This window comes from Rhincodon typus, chromosome 3, assembly GCF_021869965.1.
Source record: "Rhincodon typus isolate 14 chromosome 3, sRhiTyp1.1, whole genome shotgun sequence".
NCBI lineage: Eukaryota > Metazoa > Chordata > Chondrichthyes > Orectolobiformes > Rhincodontidae > Rhincodon > Rhincodon typus.
In genome coordinates, this window is record NC_063334.1 from 70,671,258 (window position 1) to 70,689,494 (window position 18,237).

General features: G+C 38.2%; 1 protein-coding gene across 8 annotated transcripts in view; it reads left to right on the forward strand.

The window, feature by feature from the left end:
* The window catches only part of sema6a (sema domain, transmembrane domain (TM), and cytoplasmic domain, (semaphorin) 6A), a 164,647-nt gene that overhangs the window by 136,290 nt on the left and 10,120 nt on the right, over window positions 1–18,237 (forward strand). For 5 of the 8 annotated variants that reach the window (XM_048595094.1, XM_048595093.1, XM_048595090.1 and 2 more), the window contains exons 12-19: window positions 1,221–1,376; window positions 5,215–5,388; window positions 7,123–7,263; window positions 7,458–7,535; window positions 9,265–9,323; window positions 10,519–10,539; window positions 10,730–10,780; window positions 12,660–12,821. In XM_048595094.1, the coding sequence (XP_048451051.1) occupies window positions 1,221–1,376; window positions 5,215–5,388; window positions 7,123–7,263; window positions 7,458–7,535; window positions 9,265–9,323; window positions 10,519–10,539; window positions 10,730–10,780; window positions 12,660–12,821 (842 nt within the window). The remainder of the gene's footprint in view (window positions 1–1,220; window positions 1,377–5,214; window positions 5,389–7,122; window positions 7,264–7,457; window positions 7,536–9,264; window positions 9,324–10,518; window positions 10,540–10,729; window positions 10,781–12,659; window positions 12,822–18,237) is intronic. The other 3 variants (XM_020510987.2, XM_020510991.2, XM_020510992.2) reach the window with 3 other exon arrangements.

The window sequence follows — 18,237 nt, forward strand, 5'->3', positions numbered from 1 at the left end:
AGATCAGCCAGATTGTAGCCTCTGACCTGATACCGCTTTGTATATCATCGATGGGAATTGCATTGTTTTGGAGCTAAGCTGTGCTCTAATTATTTATTGTCCTGCTTGTTGAGCAGCGCTGTATGTACAGGTGACTGAAATTTATAGAAACTCGGCTCACACAGCATGGTAGACAAGACAGAAGTTCAGTTCATGTTCCCTGTGCTAAAATTGGACAAAAAGTTACCTCAATTGTTACGTCTGTAACAGCATCAAGAAAAGAAATATGTTCTAAATTGTGACATTTATGACCTGAGGTTGTCAAATATTCCTTTCAGCCAGCAGAGTACTTATGGAGTATAGTCACTGTTGTAGTGTAGGGAATGCAGCAGCCAATTTGTGCACAACGAGATCCCATGAGTTAAGTAACCAGGCAGTTTGCTTTTTAATGCTCTTGATTTAAAGGATAAAGTATTGTCGAGGGAAGTGACGAGTTGACATCGGACTGACCTCAGGTTCTAATAGTATTTTGTTTGTAGAAAAATATTAGCCAGTATAACAAATGCGAAGTACAGATAAACATGTAAATCAGAGTGCAGAAATATGCTGGGGATAATGTGGGCACAGATTCTTAGGGCACTTGTCTAATTTCCTCTTCCTGGTGTTTTTTTAAGAGGTGTTTAACTTAAAGCAGGCTGATGGTTAATAGAGGAAAGGATTGATACGATTCTGTGAAGTGTAAGTTGGTATTCCACAGCATTTATTAAGTAATCAGCCTCTTCCTTCTCAGCTTTGCATGTATAGAAGGCCAGTAATTATGATTCACAATGGGAATAATCTATTTAATTTAATAAATTATTAAGAGGCAATGATAACCCAGATAAACATTTTAAAAAGGACATGAGATACACAGTAGATGGAAGTTCAGTAACTGTTCACATGAAATTCTTTGGATTGTATATCTTTTAGCCACACAGCCACCCCAGTGTGAACTAGTTGAGCAATTGGTATGGATCCAAGTGTGACAGAAGAAAGCTTTCTTCAAGTCCCATTGAAAATTAAAATATCTAAAGGAAATGCACAGTTTAATTGGCAAGGCACACTGTTTAATTTCTTGTACACTAATCTCAGAATGCCTTCATAATCTTGTAAAATCTTTTACTAAGCACTTTTTTGAGAAGCTGGTACACCTGGCATTTTTTCCCCTCTTTAAGGGTCTTTATGTTTGTTCTTCTGCACAGGCCTGGCTCTTGTGCAGGTTCAGTATTACTGGAAAGATTTGGGACTTCCAACGGATTCCCGGATGACACACTCAACTTCATTAAAACGCACCCTCTCCTGGATGAAGCTGTACCATCCATTGATAATCGGCCATGGTTTTTGAGGACAATGGTCAGGTTAGTGGTCACTTGTGTTTGGTCTTTACTTAAAAAAATACAGCTATATTTCGCTATTGGCCAGTTCCGGCATTGTTAACCAAATTATAAAAAAGAATGAGTTTGAATGCTTGGAAAGAATTTTTTGCTCAAAAAGACGCTTGCACTCATCAGAACATTTCATAAGAATACCAATTTAAGGGAAAAACCGACATTTAGACTGCTTGAGAGGAGAGTGCTGATTGAAACTATGTGTATTAATTCTCAGGTTTGTGTTCTTTACCGACAGACCCTGTACATACATCATGTCTGTTTCATATCAATAGCCACTCACTGGTTAATTTCTCAGGGCAATGTTGAGACCAATTAGAGTCAATCTGCCTGGTTTAAAATTTAAACAAAGGTTGACAGTTAATTGTCAACCATTGTTAATCCGTGCGTTTTCCATGACATTGCTTCTACCAATCTGAGTCTGTTTACCAATCATTCAACACTGTTCTCATGCAGCATAAGTATTGGTTTTCTTCTTGAACTGGTACTCATGCAGATTGTCCCTGAAGAGTACAAGATGAAAATTTCAACAAAATATATTTTGAGCAATACTCAAGTTATGTATTACCGCACAACTAAGTTTAGGGTGACTGCTTTTCCCTAAATTTAGAAAAACATGTCTTCCTGTAACTTTCTGTAAGAAAGAGTCTTAAAAAAGACTTTTTGAGTAGGTAATAGCTCGATAGAGCATGAATTTGCTACACGCTGTCTGGTTAACAGCATTTCTCTTCAAACCATTCCCCAAGCTGTTGACTGTCAGCTTGTCAGCCTGCCCAAACTGTTACCGTCCGTGCAAAGATGGTGCATTATCGTCTACAGTCAGCTCCACTGAAAGTGGATCGACATCCACCCATCAGGCTTCACCCACTGGGGTACCATTTTATAAGAGCAGTAGGATAGGCAAAAGCAAGACAGAAATTTGAGGAATGCACAAGTGTCATTAGTTGACATGTATATGCAAAATGACAAGGCTTAATTTATAGATTTGGTTTGGAATGTTAATGACATGGCAGCTTTTGTTATTGTATTGTGGCCAAGCTGATGTTGTGATGGTCAGTGGTAGAGTGAAGGGAAACCTTTGGTTAATGGGGAATTAGGGTTTGGGACATTGAATTTTTCATGGAGACCTGAGTCAGAAAGAGTCTAGGTTATTTAGTTTATCTCTTCCTGCCCTCTTTCGTCTTCTCGTGCATTAAAAACCAGCCAAAGGAAACATACGAATAGTTTAATGGGCAAGATACAGTGTTTAATTTCCTTCACACCACATCTCGGAATGCTGTCATAATCTTGTAAATGTTTACCAGGTACCTTTTATTGTGAAGCTGGTGCATCTGGCTGCTTTTTCTCTCTTTACCAGCCCTCATGTTTATTGTTTGCACAGGCTTGGCTCTTGTGCATGTTCATTATTACTGGAAGGATTTGGAGTTTCCAGCTGCTAAGTTGATGCCAAATACCATGCTTACACGATGATGCGTTATATAAAGTCTAGCAGACCACCATGAACCTTAAATCCTGCTCTGTGGGATATGGCAAAGCTACTCCAGAGTGCCCCAGCCAACACAAGTAATGTTGCTGCATTCCAGTGATCTGCTGCATCACATTTCTTGTGGCAGTATAGCTTCTGTGGTATGCATGGCTATATGGTCAACAAATTGCCCTCAATCATCATTACCAGTACATCACTGCTTCCCTGGAGAGAAATTTTGTCTGCTTGTTTGGCCTGTTTCTGAAAGAATAAAATCTACTAAGCTCTCAATAGTCGATGGTAAAATCCAAAATAACAAAATTAGTTCGAGTTCCAGCTGAAAATGGTTAGGTACATAAACATTTGTCAGTACTGTCACCTTTACAGTCACTAACCTTGCCGTCCTTGCCCTGTATTTGTGGTTCCAGCTTCAAGTAGCTTGCCTAATAAAAGTGCAGGTTTTTCACACAGTGTCGTTTGCCAACGTTCAGGTGGGAGAATTGCTGACTGAACACCCTGGGTGGATATGACCTGTGATGATACTATGGCTTTAAGAGGTGTATTTTGTCCTGGTTTTTTTTTCATGAAGAAACGTTGAGATAAAGGTAAAGAGCATTCTGCTCAAAACTAATAAAGTAAACAGCTTGTGAGGCTTTTTTTTTAAAAAGTTGGAACAATAGAAGTAGCCTGAGTGGGTAGGGTCAAGCCCTCACAGAACCAGGATTTTTAGATTTAGATGTCATCAGCGGCTGGGGTCTTGAAGCTAGATGTGGAAATTCTTATTCCTCTCTCTATTACAGTTAAAAGCAGGGGTTCTCTTCCTGCTGCAGAATTGCTTGTGAGACAATCTATTTTACTGAATTTGCCTTTGCAAGTATGTTTTTATGGGATAATAGCTGTTTTGGAACAGTTAATTAATAATAGTTAAGTGATATATTATTTTGGTTAAGCATTTTGATAGAGATACAGTTAAGCCAATTATTTTCTTTTTTTTATTTCATCCATATTTTAACTTCAGTGTGAAAATAAAGTGTGTTTTGCTTAAAGTCAAGTAGTTTGACCAATCGAATTGCATTTGGAACACAACACCTTCTACCTACCTTTACAATAAGAAAAGCTTAGGGGCTAGACTATCTTCTTAATATATTTTGAGGTGGTTTGGTCTGGTCCATAACTGCTGAGAGATCTCCTCATCTTCACACGTTTAGCAGCTTGCCCTCCTGTTTGAGGCCTTTTCTACATGATGCAGTATTCAATGAGCCATTCCTAACAGTGTATTGAAGACTAAAGTCAGCAATATTTCCTCCTGCACCCCTTACACCAAGCCGTGTAGACATTTGAAACTTAACACTGATATAGAATGCAGTAAACGCCTGTATTGTTCTAGTAACATCCAAACTAGATCAAACAGCAGCAAATCTGCGAGTGTTTGATGATGCCGTTCAGTATTGGTAGTGGACACACCTTCTTACTACTGAACATGTTAGCTGGAACATTTAGTTACAAATTGGCAGCAAGGGTGTCAATTCAGCATTGCACGCTGATTAAAATCTGATCTGCCTGCCCTGCATTTTAATGGTGGGTGTTGAGTCCACACACGACACCACCCTGACCAAGATGGTGCCTCGTGCGATTCAATCCAAAATTTCACATCAATTAACCCATCTTCCTTTTTTAAGAGTCTTAGTGAACTGAGATTTACTTCTGAAATTTTAATTTATTAAAAAGGCATTCTGTTCTGGCTGTGAACACAGATACTGGTTTCAATTGACTTGTGTGAGCTACTGTTCATTGGTAGCAGTGTGGTTGCTGGGGAAATGTTTATTTAGTGCGTGACTTTCTGTAGCATTTGGTTGAAGGCAACACAGCTGTTAAGAATTTAACAGTGAATGCACTGTTATGCCCATATATATATATAGAGAGAGCAGTTCTGAAAAAAATCATATTTCGTGGGTTAAACAATGCAGCCCTTGATATAGATGTATTCGGAACTTGTGAGGAAAAGCTCTCTTTTAAGTTCTGTTGGCCTGCCAGTGTAGGTGAACAAAAGGGAGCTTGTCTGTTTCTTGAAAAATTCTGCATGTTTCAATTAAATAGGAACTAACTCTGGTTAAAGAGTGAACTTGATAGTTTATATATAAGCATACGTTCTCTATTAGATTGTGAAGAAATCCCGGTTTCACCATTTCACAATAAAAAAAGGACTTAAATTTGAGATGGTATGAAAGTATATTTTTTTGAAAATAAAAGTTCACTTTCAATGATTCATAAAGCTATATTCACAATTCAGGAGGGTCTGATAGAAAATGAAATGAAATATGATCATTTGTTTCTTTTCAACAGGTATCGATTGACCAAAATCGCTGTGGATAATGCTGCTGGTCCCTACCAAAATTACACTGTGGTGTTCCTAGGGTCAGAGAAAGGAATCATCTTGAAGTTTCTGGCCAAAGCAAACATGGGCTCCATAAATGACAGCATCTTTCTGGAGGAGATTAGTATCTACAATACAGAAAAGTAGGTCCATCATAAGTTCACACTTGATTGATTTGAAGCAGAAAGATTTTAAAGCCTTGCACTTGAATAAGATCTGCAGGTAACTTCAGGGTCACATTATTTATACTGCACTCATGTTGCACAATATTTTAGTGGGAGTGTTACTGAGGGTCTTGTAAATAAATAAAAGTCAGGGATTTATTTTGTTACGAGCATTCTCAAATCAATTTGAACAAGCAGTTATGCTTAGCTAACCAGAAGCTCTGAAGCTTTTACCTATTTTTATCCTTTTCTTGAGGTCTTTCTCTCTCTCTTTCTTTTGTCCTCTTCTCCTTTTCTCCTCTGCCCACTCACTCTCCCTCTCTCTCACTTCTCTCTCTCTCTCTGTCAAAAACCATGCTACCAGTAAATGCAGAGACAATGATCCGAAACATTGCCTGAACTTCCTATTCCTTTCCATTGGACCAGGACTGATTCTTGGCAATATCATTTAGGAGATCTCCCCCTGAGGTGGGGATGAGGAATGGGAGGTAAGGTAGTTAAGGCCTTCCTCCCAGTAGGGCCACACAGACTTGATGGTCATCCTCACACCCACTTTTTGAATGTGTACTCTGAGTTCATTTCAAGGTTTTAATCTTTTAATCAAAATAGGAAAGATGACCACGTCGATAAAGTTGCCTTAGTCACATTAGTCAAAGGCAACTTTTACAGTGGAAACGGAAAATCAAACATTTCATATACCTTACCTGTTAAATCAAAATGAAATGTCTTATAGTTTTATTAATAATTCCTGTAATGGCATTGCAGTTGAATACAATGCTTACTATGACAGTAGCCATTCATATAATTAAGCTACCAAATTCAGTATCTGATCTATGACAAAATAACTAATTCCAGTTGAGACCATGGATTATTGTTAATTTCACTCCTCTTTGGACATGGCAAATGCACATAGCCAAGACTCCTGCTCCTGGGGGAATGTGTAATAGTATAGATAGTGGCTGAAATGGGATCAGCGTTAGCTGTGATTTCATCCCTTGAAGTGGAGGTACTGGTGTTGGACTGGAGTGGAGAAGGTCAGAAGTCACACGACGCCAGGTTATAATCCAACAGGTTTACTTGAAATCACAAGCTTTTGGAGTGCTGCTCCTTCGTCAGGTGAAGTGGTGTGTGACTTATGACCTTGTTCACCCTTTGAAAATTGATTAGGCCATGATACTCAATGAACAGGCATGTAAATGAATGAATACCCTCTGTGAGTAGAGAACTGGAGTGTTATATTCTTCCCAGATATTTAAAATAATCACATGCTTGCACTCAGTGAAGTTCCTGCAGTTCTTTGTGTGGCTGATGGATTGATGCATTGTTACATAGCACATGACTGCAATCCAACAGTCAATATTACACCCGGAATGTTTATTCACATTAACGATTAGTTGCTAGCTCCTTAAGAACGTTGTTACAGTGTAACAAGTGCTGCTGGCACCCAGGGAAGTATAACCAAGCACAGCCAAGTGCAGACGAGATGCGGTAATGATGCAAATTGTGGTAAACCATGTTTTCTTGTAATCCTTCTACCAATAAGTGTAACTGTTTGTGCCAAGTGGTGCATGAATGCTTGTAACACTTTGTCATTATTCTAGCAGTGCTACTTCAAAGGTACTTGGTGGAAAAATTGCATAGTGAGTGACAAATTAGATCGCAATTGCTGTAGGGTGTAATTCTCCTTGTGTAAATGTTGTGCTTTTGTGTTAGGTGCAGTGTTGATGGGGTGGAAGACAGACGAATTGTGGGAATGGAGCTTGATAAGCCCAGCAATTCTCTCTTTGTGGCATTCTCCACTTGTGTCGTGAGGGTCCCTCTTGCTCGATGTGAACGTCACAGCAAATGCAAAAAGTGAGTTGCGGATTTTCCATTGTTGTGTTTGTTTTGAAAGATTTGTGTGCAGTTAAGCTTTGAAGCACTGCAAAGGCAATGTAGATTGTCAAGGTGAATTTATTTGAGGAAGGAAAGGTAGTATTTCAGTTTTACAATTTGCATAAATGGTGACCGTGATATACATTGGAAGTTTTGTTTTGTTCCTTCCCTAGGGCATGTGTTGCTTCTCGAGACCCCTACTGTGGGTGGCTGAAGGAGGGCTTATGTGCGCAGCTATCATCTGCAACTAAGTAAGTGATCCCTTTATTTTTAATTGAAAGAAGTGGTGAATGGATGAATTGACCAGAGAAATAAAGCAAATAAAAGTGAGAGTGGCCACATGAGCACAAGGCCAAGCCTTTTAGCAAGTGTTCACTGTCACCAGAGTTCTCTTGGAGAGTTCAGTATCCTTTGGGGATAGTGGGTGGCCTTGAAGATCAAACTCGGAATGACAAGGCTGCAATTTACATTTTGTTCTTCATGATACAGTGCAAAAAATACTTTTATTATGTGGGTGTCTGCCCTCTAGTGTTTCTTCTTCTCTTGGGTTTCTTCAGACTATGTGCCAAATGCAGCATACAATACAAGAAGTACAATATCTGTGTCAAGGTATTCCTGCTGCTGAAACAGTTGCTAAGAGGTGGTCTGGTGGCAATTTGCTTTCTGATTTTTACACTCACGAGTGGGCAAGTAGTGTTTTATTTCCATTATATTTGCAAACATAGAAGGGGTTTGGCAAGCTGGCAGCCCACAGACACACATCCACATCTGATCACCAAACTATACACAATTAAAAATTAAGGGAAAATTTCTGTATTTATGTAATTGGTCTAAATGACAACAGTATCTTCTAACTGTGAATAACAGCAGCAACCAAGCATTCCTTATCCGACTATTCAATGCCATTGCAAAGTTATCAGTCTTTTGATTATAAATGGATTGTGTTTCTTAACCCATATCAGAGGTAGATAAGAACAACAAATATATTTAGGAATGTGGCTCTGTCCAGTTTTGAGAATTCAGTTGGGTATAGGGGCCAGCTCTTCGCACCTGAATGCTGAGGCCTGATTTGGGCTTTGAGATTAATTTATATTAAGCTGGTCAATTGCAAACTGTAAAGATCAGTTACATATATAAAGAGCCTAATGTCTTTTTCACATGGACACTGCTTGAGGATTTAAATAGTGTGGGCAGTATACTTCTGTTCATCATGAATATGCATTTCCTGACTAGTGGCTGCTGACTGGAAACTACTTGGCATCCTAAAATTGAGTGCTGTGAGGCCAAAGTTTTAACCAAGTGGATCAAAATCCATTATATAATGGGGATTTTTCTGATTTCTCATGTTAGCCAAATTGATCAATTTTCCCAGGTAAACCACAAATCAATGGCTTAATTCTAGCCTTGACTTTAAGCCAATTCTTTGGGTCATCTTCACTGAAAACCTCTCCTGTCTATGTTCCAATTTTTTCTGAGTGTTATGGCAAGGAATAGAATTTTTCTGTAGAATTTGAAGACAGACCACTATTCAACAAACTGCGGAAATATGACCGAGGATACTCTTGCCAGGCTGGCGATGTGTGTTTTATTTAAGGATGTTATGAATCAAGGAATTCGTTAAAAAAATCAATAATACAGAGTTTCTGCAGTGCATCACCTTGCTGACCCTACGTTAGAGCTTGGAATTAGGGTGAGGGTAAGGTTTAATCACAAGTAAGGATCCTGGCAGAAAACTCCTGGACTACACGATGCTCTCTCTAGGTTAAAGATTGGGAGCAGAATTTTGTTGTTAACTTTTGCTGGTTAGGTGATCTTCACTGAGGCTAACGTCAGAGGTAATCCCGAGAATTTGTTTTAATCGGTGCTCCAATGTAGGACAATGTCAACCAAACCATCAGTTGAACTCTATGTTACAAAGTTTAATGTGATGGTATCATTTTTATCATTTACAACAGTAACATGTGTCTCTCTTTTATGTAGGTCGTCATTTGATCAAGACATTGAGCGTGGCAACACAGATGGGCTGGGAGACTGCCAGAGTAAGTTTACCAGTATATTTGGGAGGATTAATATACTTCTTTTGGTGTCACTGCAGAAATATAATTTCAAGAGAACAGTATTTATGGCATTGATCATTGTAAGTGGTGTAAAAGTATCTTGATGAGCAGAATGTAATCTTTGAAGATCATTCACTCATTTTCACAAGCCTCTACTTGACACTTACCACATTAGTACTTGGTGCCAAGTACTAATTTAAGTGTTTCCTTTGTTATCCAGTGGGCAACACAGGAATGTGTATGGTTGATTCTGACTTACGAGTACCCCTTGAAGAAATAACTCATTTTGTGCAAATTATTAAACATTTGTCTAAGAGGGAAAGTAAACTAGACTTTAATAGGATTATAAATACTACGCTTGATTAACATAGACTGTTTGGGAATATCTTCCATATAAATAAATGATTAACATTCTCATTGTAAATTGGAGAATATTTTCTTAGCAATCTTTCCAAGGAGTTAGGTATGGAGGAGTACTTGGCATAGAAAGGATTTCAATGCAGTAAATTCTGTACATCTCAGATTCCAATTTTTGTCTTAAAGTTTCTGGTCCATGCATAAAAGGTCAACATTTACAATTATAATATTATAAATAGATATATATCTTAACTTTCATAAAAAATGTATATATTAACTAGGCAAAATGGCTCTGGCAAAATGAAAGGAGTCCGTGTGGTTTCAAAAAAATATTTGTATATAACCTCTACAGGCAATGCCTTCTGTACAGTACAGTAGAATTATAGAATCCCTACAATGCGGAAGCAAGCCATTTGGCCCATTGGATCCGTACTGACCCTCTGAAGAGCACACCCAGACCCAAAACGCTACCCTACCCCTGCAATTACCATGGCTAATCCACCTAGCCTGCATATCCCTGGCCACTATGGAAAATTTAGCGTGGCTAATCCACCTAACTTGCACATTTTTGGGCTGTGGGAGGAACTACTGTGACCTTTTCCACTTGTTTGGTCTGGTTTATTACATTCCCTGTTACTTTTGAAATGCCTCATGTAACACGGTGTTGTTTATAAATTTCATTGAATACCCTAATTATTCTGTACATTTTTATTAATTTTGTAAAGCAAACTTTACAAATATCAGCAAATATTATGTAATCCTGAATCACGCTTATTGTGGCGAAGTTAATTGACACGTTTTCCTTCTCATTTTTTTGCAGACTCCTTTGTAGCGCTGAATGGTAAGCATGCATGAATCTGTTGTTTGATTAATTGGTGACCTAAGCGTTCAATTCATGCTGCACCCTTTCCAACTCCCCCTGTGTTTTATCAATGGCATTTACTTTCAGGATGTTTTATTACTGTTATCGTTCATTCCCCTACCTTCTTTTGAGGCTTTTTATTTCATTCACACCGTTGTTTTCTTCTTAGACTTTTCAACCACCCCACAAGGTCATGAAATGTCTCGTGATACAATACATGGTCAGTGTTTTTTTTAAACCCAATTTTATTGACTTTATTCTGGAATGCATTTACTTTAACCTTGACGTAATCTATCCACTAATATAAATCATTTAGCTGTTTGTTATTTGTTTCTTTGTCTTTTGTATTTAAGATTTTCAATTAACTTTTTGTAGACACTAGCTTGATATTAGACCCGAAGTTTTACTGATTAGACCAATTATCATGCCCAATGATAGAGATTGCCCTTCATTGACAATAAACAGGACTATTTAGTCTAACACGCAGCATGCATTCATGGTCATGCTGATTATAAGATATCCTCCAATCCACAATACTGGCTCCTTCCTTATTTGTGATTCCATTCTTAAGTTTTTGAAATGATTGTATCATCAAGCATGGATTCTCTGAAGTAAAACGTACTGTAGAATCCTGGAAAATGCTTTTCGATTGTTCCAGACATTAATGAAACAACTAAGAAGTGAAACCGTACGTTTTGCCTGTCCATGCAGTTCAGATTGAAATATACTAAGACTAAATTTCATCACCTCTCCACTGTCCACTTGTTTTCTTCCTTGTCTCCCCCGTGCCTTGTCCTGTCCTGAAAGCACAAATTTTTGCTCATGGGTGAGTCTAGGCGATTCACAGGCTCTTCACAGGCTCTTCAGTTATGGAGAATGTCAAAGACAATTCACTGCTGTCCTCCCCTGACATTCACAGACACAGTATCCTTTAGAAGAGGCTGCTGAATAATTATCAGGAGCAGGAATCCTACCTTTTCATCCATCTACTGTCCTCCCCAACACAATGGCACTAAGGCAAATTGCAGCACCAGAATTAATGACCATTAACTGAGCGAAGGACACTGAGATCCATAATTGGTAGGGCTCAATAGCACATCATACAGTGAATTTGTCTACCTGAGCTGATAAATTTCAATCAATCATGCATTTCTTGACTGTTCTATTATTCTTGGAGCGTCCTGTTAAATTCTAGACAGATTTCTACGTAGGTAAAATCATCACTTTGTACAAGTGCTTCTTTCTGAATCGTTTACATTTTACAATTGGAGCAGATGAAAAGGAGTCAAATACGGACAAATTCTCATAATGTTAGAGGATTCAGCTCCAATGGGGAAATATTGTGTGAGTGTTAAAGGCAGATTAACTGTAATAATTAACCATCTTTTCCTTGACTTCTCATAGTAGTTTTATGCTGTGACAAAGGAGAATTTATGCATGCTTAATAGTTTAATAAGCACTATCTCATTGCTGAAAATTACAGCAGAAAACATTTCAAACTATTGACTGTTACGTGCTATTTTCCAAGATATTTGTTTCCCAAGAATAGTTCTTATCTTAAAATGAAGTATTAACAATGCAAGCTGTTCCACTCACCCCAATTCTTTCTATAAATGCACCCTTGGGTTACACTAATAAGATTGGCTACTAAAGCAATACACCCTGTCACAGTTGATGGTGAGTAATGAAGTGCTTCTGTCATAGTGATCTTTCAGCCTGTAGCGTCAAGCAAAATAAATCCCTTTTAATGATTAAGTCTTGCAGACTGAAGGACAATTATGTGGCAGAATCATAGTTAACAATCCTTAATGTAAGCAGTGCTCAGATTTTCGAGAGAACTTTTATTGCTGTCATAGTTATGCCGAGTTTCTGTCACACAGATGCAGTGTGCTGCAGGCTGGATAGGAGTTGTCAATGTCGGTAATTCTCAGCGTGATTTAAATATGAAAGGGCAAACGAAGATTTACTTCACTCATTGTAAAATAAAAAGACAATTGAGTTGTGTTGGAACAGATGTTCCATTTGCTGACTTAACAAAAATTCAGATTCTTAGTCTGATTAGAATAGAATGACCTTGACTGTGTTTACAATAATGACAGGCCACTTCAGTTCTGCCTTTTCCACTACCACCCCTCCTACAGCAATTAAGGAGGGTTATGATGCCCATGGGCGGATGCTGGATCAGAAGAATGTTGTTGTCTCCTCAGAAAGCATAGACCCGTACGTGGCCAATCCTCCACACAATCACCATGATACCAACGGTAAGGCCTTGAAAACACTTCTATCCTGTGGTGGGGGTAAACGCAGTGTAACTGCTTCCAGCAAAATACAACTAATTGACATCTTTTCAAAAGACAAAATACAGATTTAATTGGTTCTTGGTGTCACTCCCAAATATTTCTAACCAGGCAGTTCATCCATACAAGATTCTTTTTCTCGGATGTAGAACACACTGTTCTTGAACTTTCATGAGCGAAGATTCAACACCTCTATTATTTAATCGATTGTAAAAAATGAAATGGAAGTTTATTAAGCTTCTTTTAAAATGTTTTTAAAAATAGATTCCTCTCTATCTCCTGCTGCAAAACTTAGCATTTTCCAGCTAAGCCCAGTATTTGCTTCTAGGCTGTCAAAGATGCACAAGTTGTTGTGACATGATTTTTATGTCTAATTTTTTCCTCATCTTTGCTCCCCATTCTTTCCTAACTGTGGCTGAGCTGAGAGAGAGAAACATTAATGTTTATACCTCAATCATTCTCAAATTTGGCATTGGAGCACTCAATGTTGACTCTGGATGATCAAAGTAGGGAAAAGTGCTGAAATCATCAATGATATGCTCAACACTTTTATAATTGTCCTTCTTTAAATTAAAAATAATTTTTTTTTTAATCCAAGTTGACTGATTTATTACCGTAGTCTATGATGTACATTAAAGCTGAATGTGTATCTGTAATAAGTTTGTGGTTTCATCAAAATGTTCAAATTCAGCATAAACAGAATGGTGATAAAAGTGAGTTAAGTTATATATCTTAAAAATATAATGAAAAAGAAACATGATCTTCAAGTTTATGATGAGATCTGAACTAGCCATATTGAAAACTAACCTCAGGGTAGACAACACAAAACAAAGTTTAGTATTGATTTAAGGCAGCTGTTAGTCATTTTAACACTCAATCTTAGAGTAATAAAGTTTAAAAACTATAAACAATAACTTGTATAAAGAGAGTTACTCTGGTACCTACTTGAGTCTGCTTTAGTGAGTTGGCAAAAGAAGTGCCTTTAGAAAACTAAAATAATATACAATAAGAAGGCTGAGTAAAATGGGAAGTAACAATTGACCAAGTTAATAAAAGAGTAAAAAGTAACTCTGTACTCAAACCTGAAATTAGATGTTTGATTCCCAGTCTTTCCTATAGCACCTGATCTCAGTTGAGAAAATTTGGTGCGGTTGAATCGAACTCAACATCACACGCTAAATAGGGTGAAAATCTTTCATCAGAACCCTGTATGGGAACTATAGGCAAGGATGATATTTGATGCCTTAACTTGCATGTAAAAAAAATAGCACTTGGGCTGTGCCTCAACAAGATTAGCATCAGTCAGTGTGGAAGCAAAGGATGCTATATCATTATGAATAAAGAAAATTTTGTCCCACCAATAGGATTTATTAATACAAGATCCTAATCCAAGTTGAGTTCCTTTCAAAGTTTTCTGTTCACTCAACTTTAATTCTCTTTATGTACAGTAATGATTAGTATTGAGAATGGCAGTGACCCTAGAGCCTTATTAGCACCTAAGAAGGTCAAATTAATGTTTGGTGCTCTGTGGGACTTCATTATAATTCGTACAGGCAGTGCTGGAAGCAGTTTACCTCTAATGAACAACAATGGTAGCAGAGGTGACTGCATGGATCTGACATTCTGGTGTGTGGGTGTGCTTTTAATATACTAAATGATCTGAAAAGCTTGGTATTGACTGCATTTAATGGTTGTTATGATTTTTATTGGAAAATGGGTTGGTTTATTTGTTTATTTCTTCGTTTTTTTTTTGTTGTTATGGTGGTGTGGTTCTTTTCTGTTGGCACTTGAGAATTCTGTTCAATTTATTTTGCAAAATGCCACATGGAGTTCTTCAATGTCAGAACTTCATGTTTCTTAGTTTGCTGAGTTGCTTACTGTCACTATTTTGTTCACAAAATTTGCACTTGCTGTCGCGCTAAGTATTGCTGTACCTACTCACCTGCTTTCTGTGTTACACCCTGGCTTCTTAGATGTTGCACCTACATGATCAGCCTCCTTTGAATTGTGTTTTTTTTTTAATTGAATTCCCCTTGTTGTAATATTAATGGAATAACCTGGCAAGTCAATTCATGTGGGTGAGGCATGATATGTGTGCAGTAGCTTCTGATATTTAATATACTCTGGAATATTTTCAAAGCGGTTTCAAAAAGAGCAATCCCTTTCTTTTCAAACACAACATTTTCGCTGGCTGTTTTTTATTTCTGGTTTATAAAATAAAATGTTTCAGAGTATGCTTCTCTCTGCTGTATTTTTGTGTGCTAAGCTAACGGTATGACTAGCCGTTGCATAAAATGAATTTAACCCTCCAGTCAAACCTTCCCTTCTGCTGCCATTGTATTGAAGACTTCCCTCCCACTGAACATTTCATCTCCTTGTATGAAATGTTCCAAGGCCTTACAATCTGTAGTTTGATTCATTACTAACAATAGAAGCAGTGGGGAAAACAATCACTCAACAGTACTGTAGAATGAAAAACTCTCCTTGTTTTTCCCTTTAGGAATTGACCCTTCCTTCTTTCTCCTTGTGGTTTATGTCTGCATGTCCTTGTGACCCTTGATTAGTAGCTTATGATATCTTTCAATTGCCTGAGTCAAGGATAGCCCCTCAATTCTGTTCCCACTTATCTCAGCTGGCCAGATGTCTGGAACTGCTGCAGTCGCTGTCTAGGTGATATGAATATTATAGTTTGTGTAGACAATGGCTCAGAATTGCTAGTTTACCAGATTAACTCAGAATTTCTTTTCCACTTGCAACTTTTATCTATGTGTCCCTTCGTTATCATTAAAGGATTGAACATTTACATTTCCAGATAAAGTTTGCAAATGCAAAGTCGTGCATTATTTTCACCATATTTCAGCTTGAGTTCCGTCCTATCTGCATTTTGAATTGTATTGCTAATCCATCTGTACTTTATTATGCAGACAGACAAAAGAAACTATTTCTTGCCACAGACATTGCTTCATCTTGTGTTCACTATTAATATCTCTCGCGATTTTGGAGGCTGGTGAGAGTCTGGACAAAGTTTAAAACCTCTCCGGTCTTCATATTGAGAGCTGTGTTTTTGGGAACGAAAATCTTATGTTCACTTTATAGTCAGCACTGTTAACTGGATAGTTTTTGAAGGACAAAATTTGTTCATCTTTTGGCCTATTCAGTAGAGTCAAATAATAGGCCTTTTTGGCCCTTTTGGGCTTTTTAATCTCACAAGGGTCAAATATAATAAATTTTCGTTCACCAGATGTGCCTGTTGTTTATGGCACATGCTTAATCATTTTGTGCGTATCTTTGGGTGACATATTAATCACAGTTGTCAACATGTATTAATATGAAGAAGTTTAACAAAAGTACATTATTGTTTTATAGTCTCAGATCATTCATTACAATTATTGCAGGTTGTCACCAGAGCACTGCTTTCTGAGTCATTGTGTTTATGATCAGTGACTCCACTGTTGTTTGCTAGGAAATACAAGAGTGTGCACTCTGCTTACCTGCTTTGGTTTTATTTTTTATGAAATATGAAGTTAATGGAGGTTATGAGGATGTATATAGGATGGCACCAACCCTATATTAGCTGAATGGTTGGGGCTAGCATGTCTTTCTGCCTCCCCAGGAAGTAATTTATTCCTCTAAGTGCCTTTTCTTGTACTGTGTTGTTTTAAAAATTGTGACTTCATGCCTGACAAATAATCTCTGCTCAGTGGCTGACACTAAGATGGAGTGGGGCCATATGGCTTCAGATCTTTCTGACCTTCCTCAGTAAAATCAACATTAGCCTGTTCATCATTCTGTAAGTTGGTGTTTAATGGATTGCAGATTTTGTTGAATAAAACTAGCAGCGATTTAGATGATGCTTCAAAAAAAAAACTGTAAAATGTGAAAGGCATGTTTTAGCTGCTGGATAAGAGAAAGAAACATTTGACTGACGGCAAGGAAGAAGTTGAACTTTGGTTGCATGTGTTAGGCAAAAGATCAGGATTGGATAGCCAAGCTTCTCTTCACACTCCTCCCCCCGTGACACCACTGAACAACTCTCCAATTCCTCCCCCCGCCTCCCCCACAAACAACTGTACCCCACACCCAACTTTCGCTTTGGGTTTAGAAAGCACTGTTCTAATGGTAGAGCTTGTCGGTTTGAAAGATACTAGAACATAGAACAGTACAGGCCCTTTGTCCCACGATGTTGTGCCGACCTATTATCCTACTAAGATCAATCTACTCTGCATAGCCTACATTTTACTATCCTCCATATGTCTATCCAAGAGTCGTTTAAAAGTCTCTAAAGCATCTGACTCCACTACCACTGCCGACAGCGCATTCCACATGCCCACCACTCTCTGTGTGAACAACCTACCTCTGACATCGCCCCATACCTTCCTCCAATCACCTTAAAATTATGCCCCCTCATAATAGTCATTTCCACCCTGGAAAAAAGTCTCTGACTACCCACTCTATCTATGCCTCTCATCACCTTGTAAACCTCTATTAAGTAATCTCTCATCCTTCTTTGCTCCAATGAAAATATATATTATTCGTGGAGCATTGGTAAGTTGCTACAGTGCATCTTCAGATAGTGCCACTGTGTGTAAACGGATTTGGGTGTGAATATTGAAGGTAGTGGATGGGTTGCTGATTAAATGAGCTGCTTTGTCCTATACAGCATTGAGCTTCTTTGGTGTTGTTGGAGCCACACCCATCCAAGCAATTGGAAAGTTTTCCATCACATTCCTGATATGCACTTTGTAGTTAGTGAATGGGCTTTGGGAAGTCAGGGGGTGAGTTACTGAAAAGTTTGCAACCTCAACTTCCTTTGTAACCCCAGTAATTTATGGCAGGTGTCCAGTTGGTTTCTGGGCAAAGGTATTTTGGTGGCTGGGGAGTTCAGTGAGGATACTGTTGAACAACAAATGGGTGGAATCTCTCTTTCTGAAGGTACTTTTTGCCTGGCACTCATATGGCTTGAATATTAACACGCTGTTTCAGCACAAGCTTGCATGTTGTCCAGCTTAGGTTGCATGCAGCCAAAGTCTGTTTCTATTTCTGAGGATTGGAAATGGTACCACACTCTGCAATAATCAGTCAATGTTCCCATTTCTGACCTTGTTTGGAAGGAAAGATTGTTGAGGCAGCTGAAGATAATTTGGCCCAGGCCAATATCCTGGGGAACCCCAGCAATTAATGCGCTGGGAATGAGGTGATTACATGCAAACAGACAAAATAGCAGCAGAAGGAGATGATATTTCAAGCCTGCAGCACCATTCAGTAAGAGCAAGGCTGATTAGTTTGTTTTAAATTCCGCATTTATAGCAGTCTACGGTAACCTGTGATTTTTTTCCCTCCCGAAGAGGAATCTACCCAATAAGGACTTAAAATATTCAGT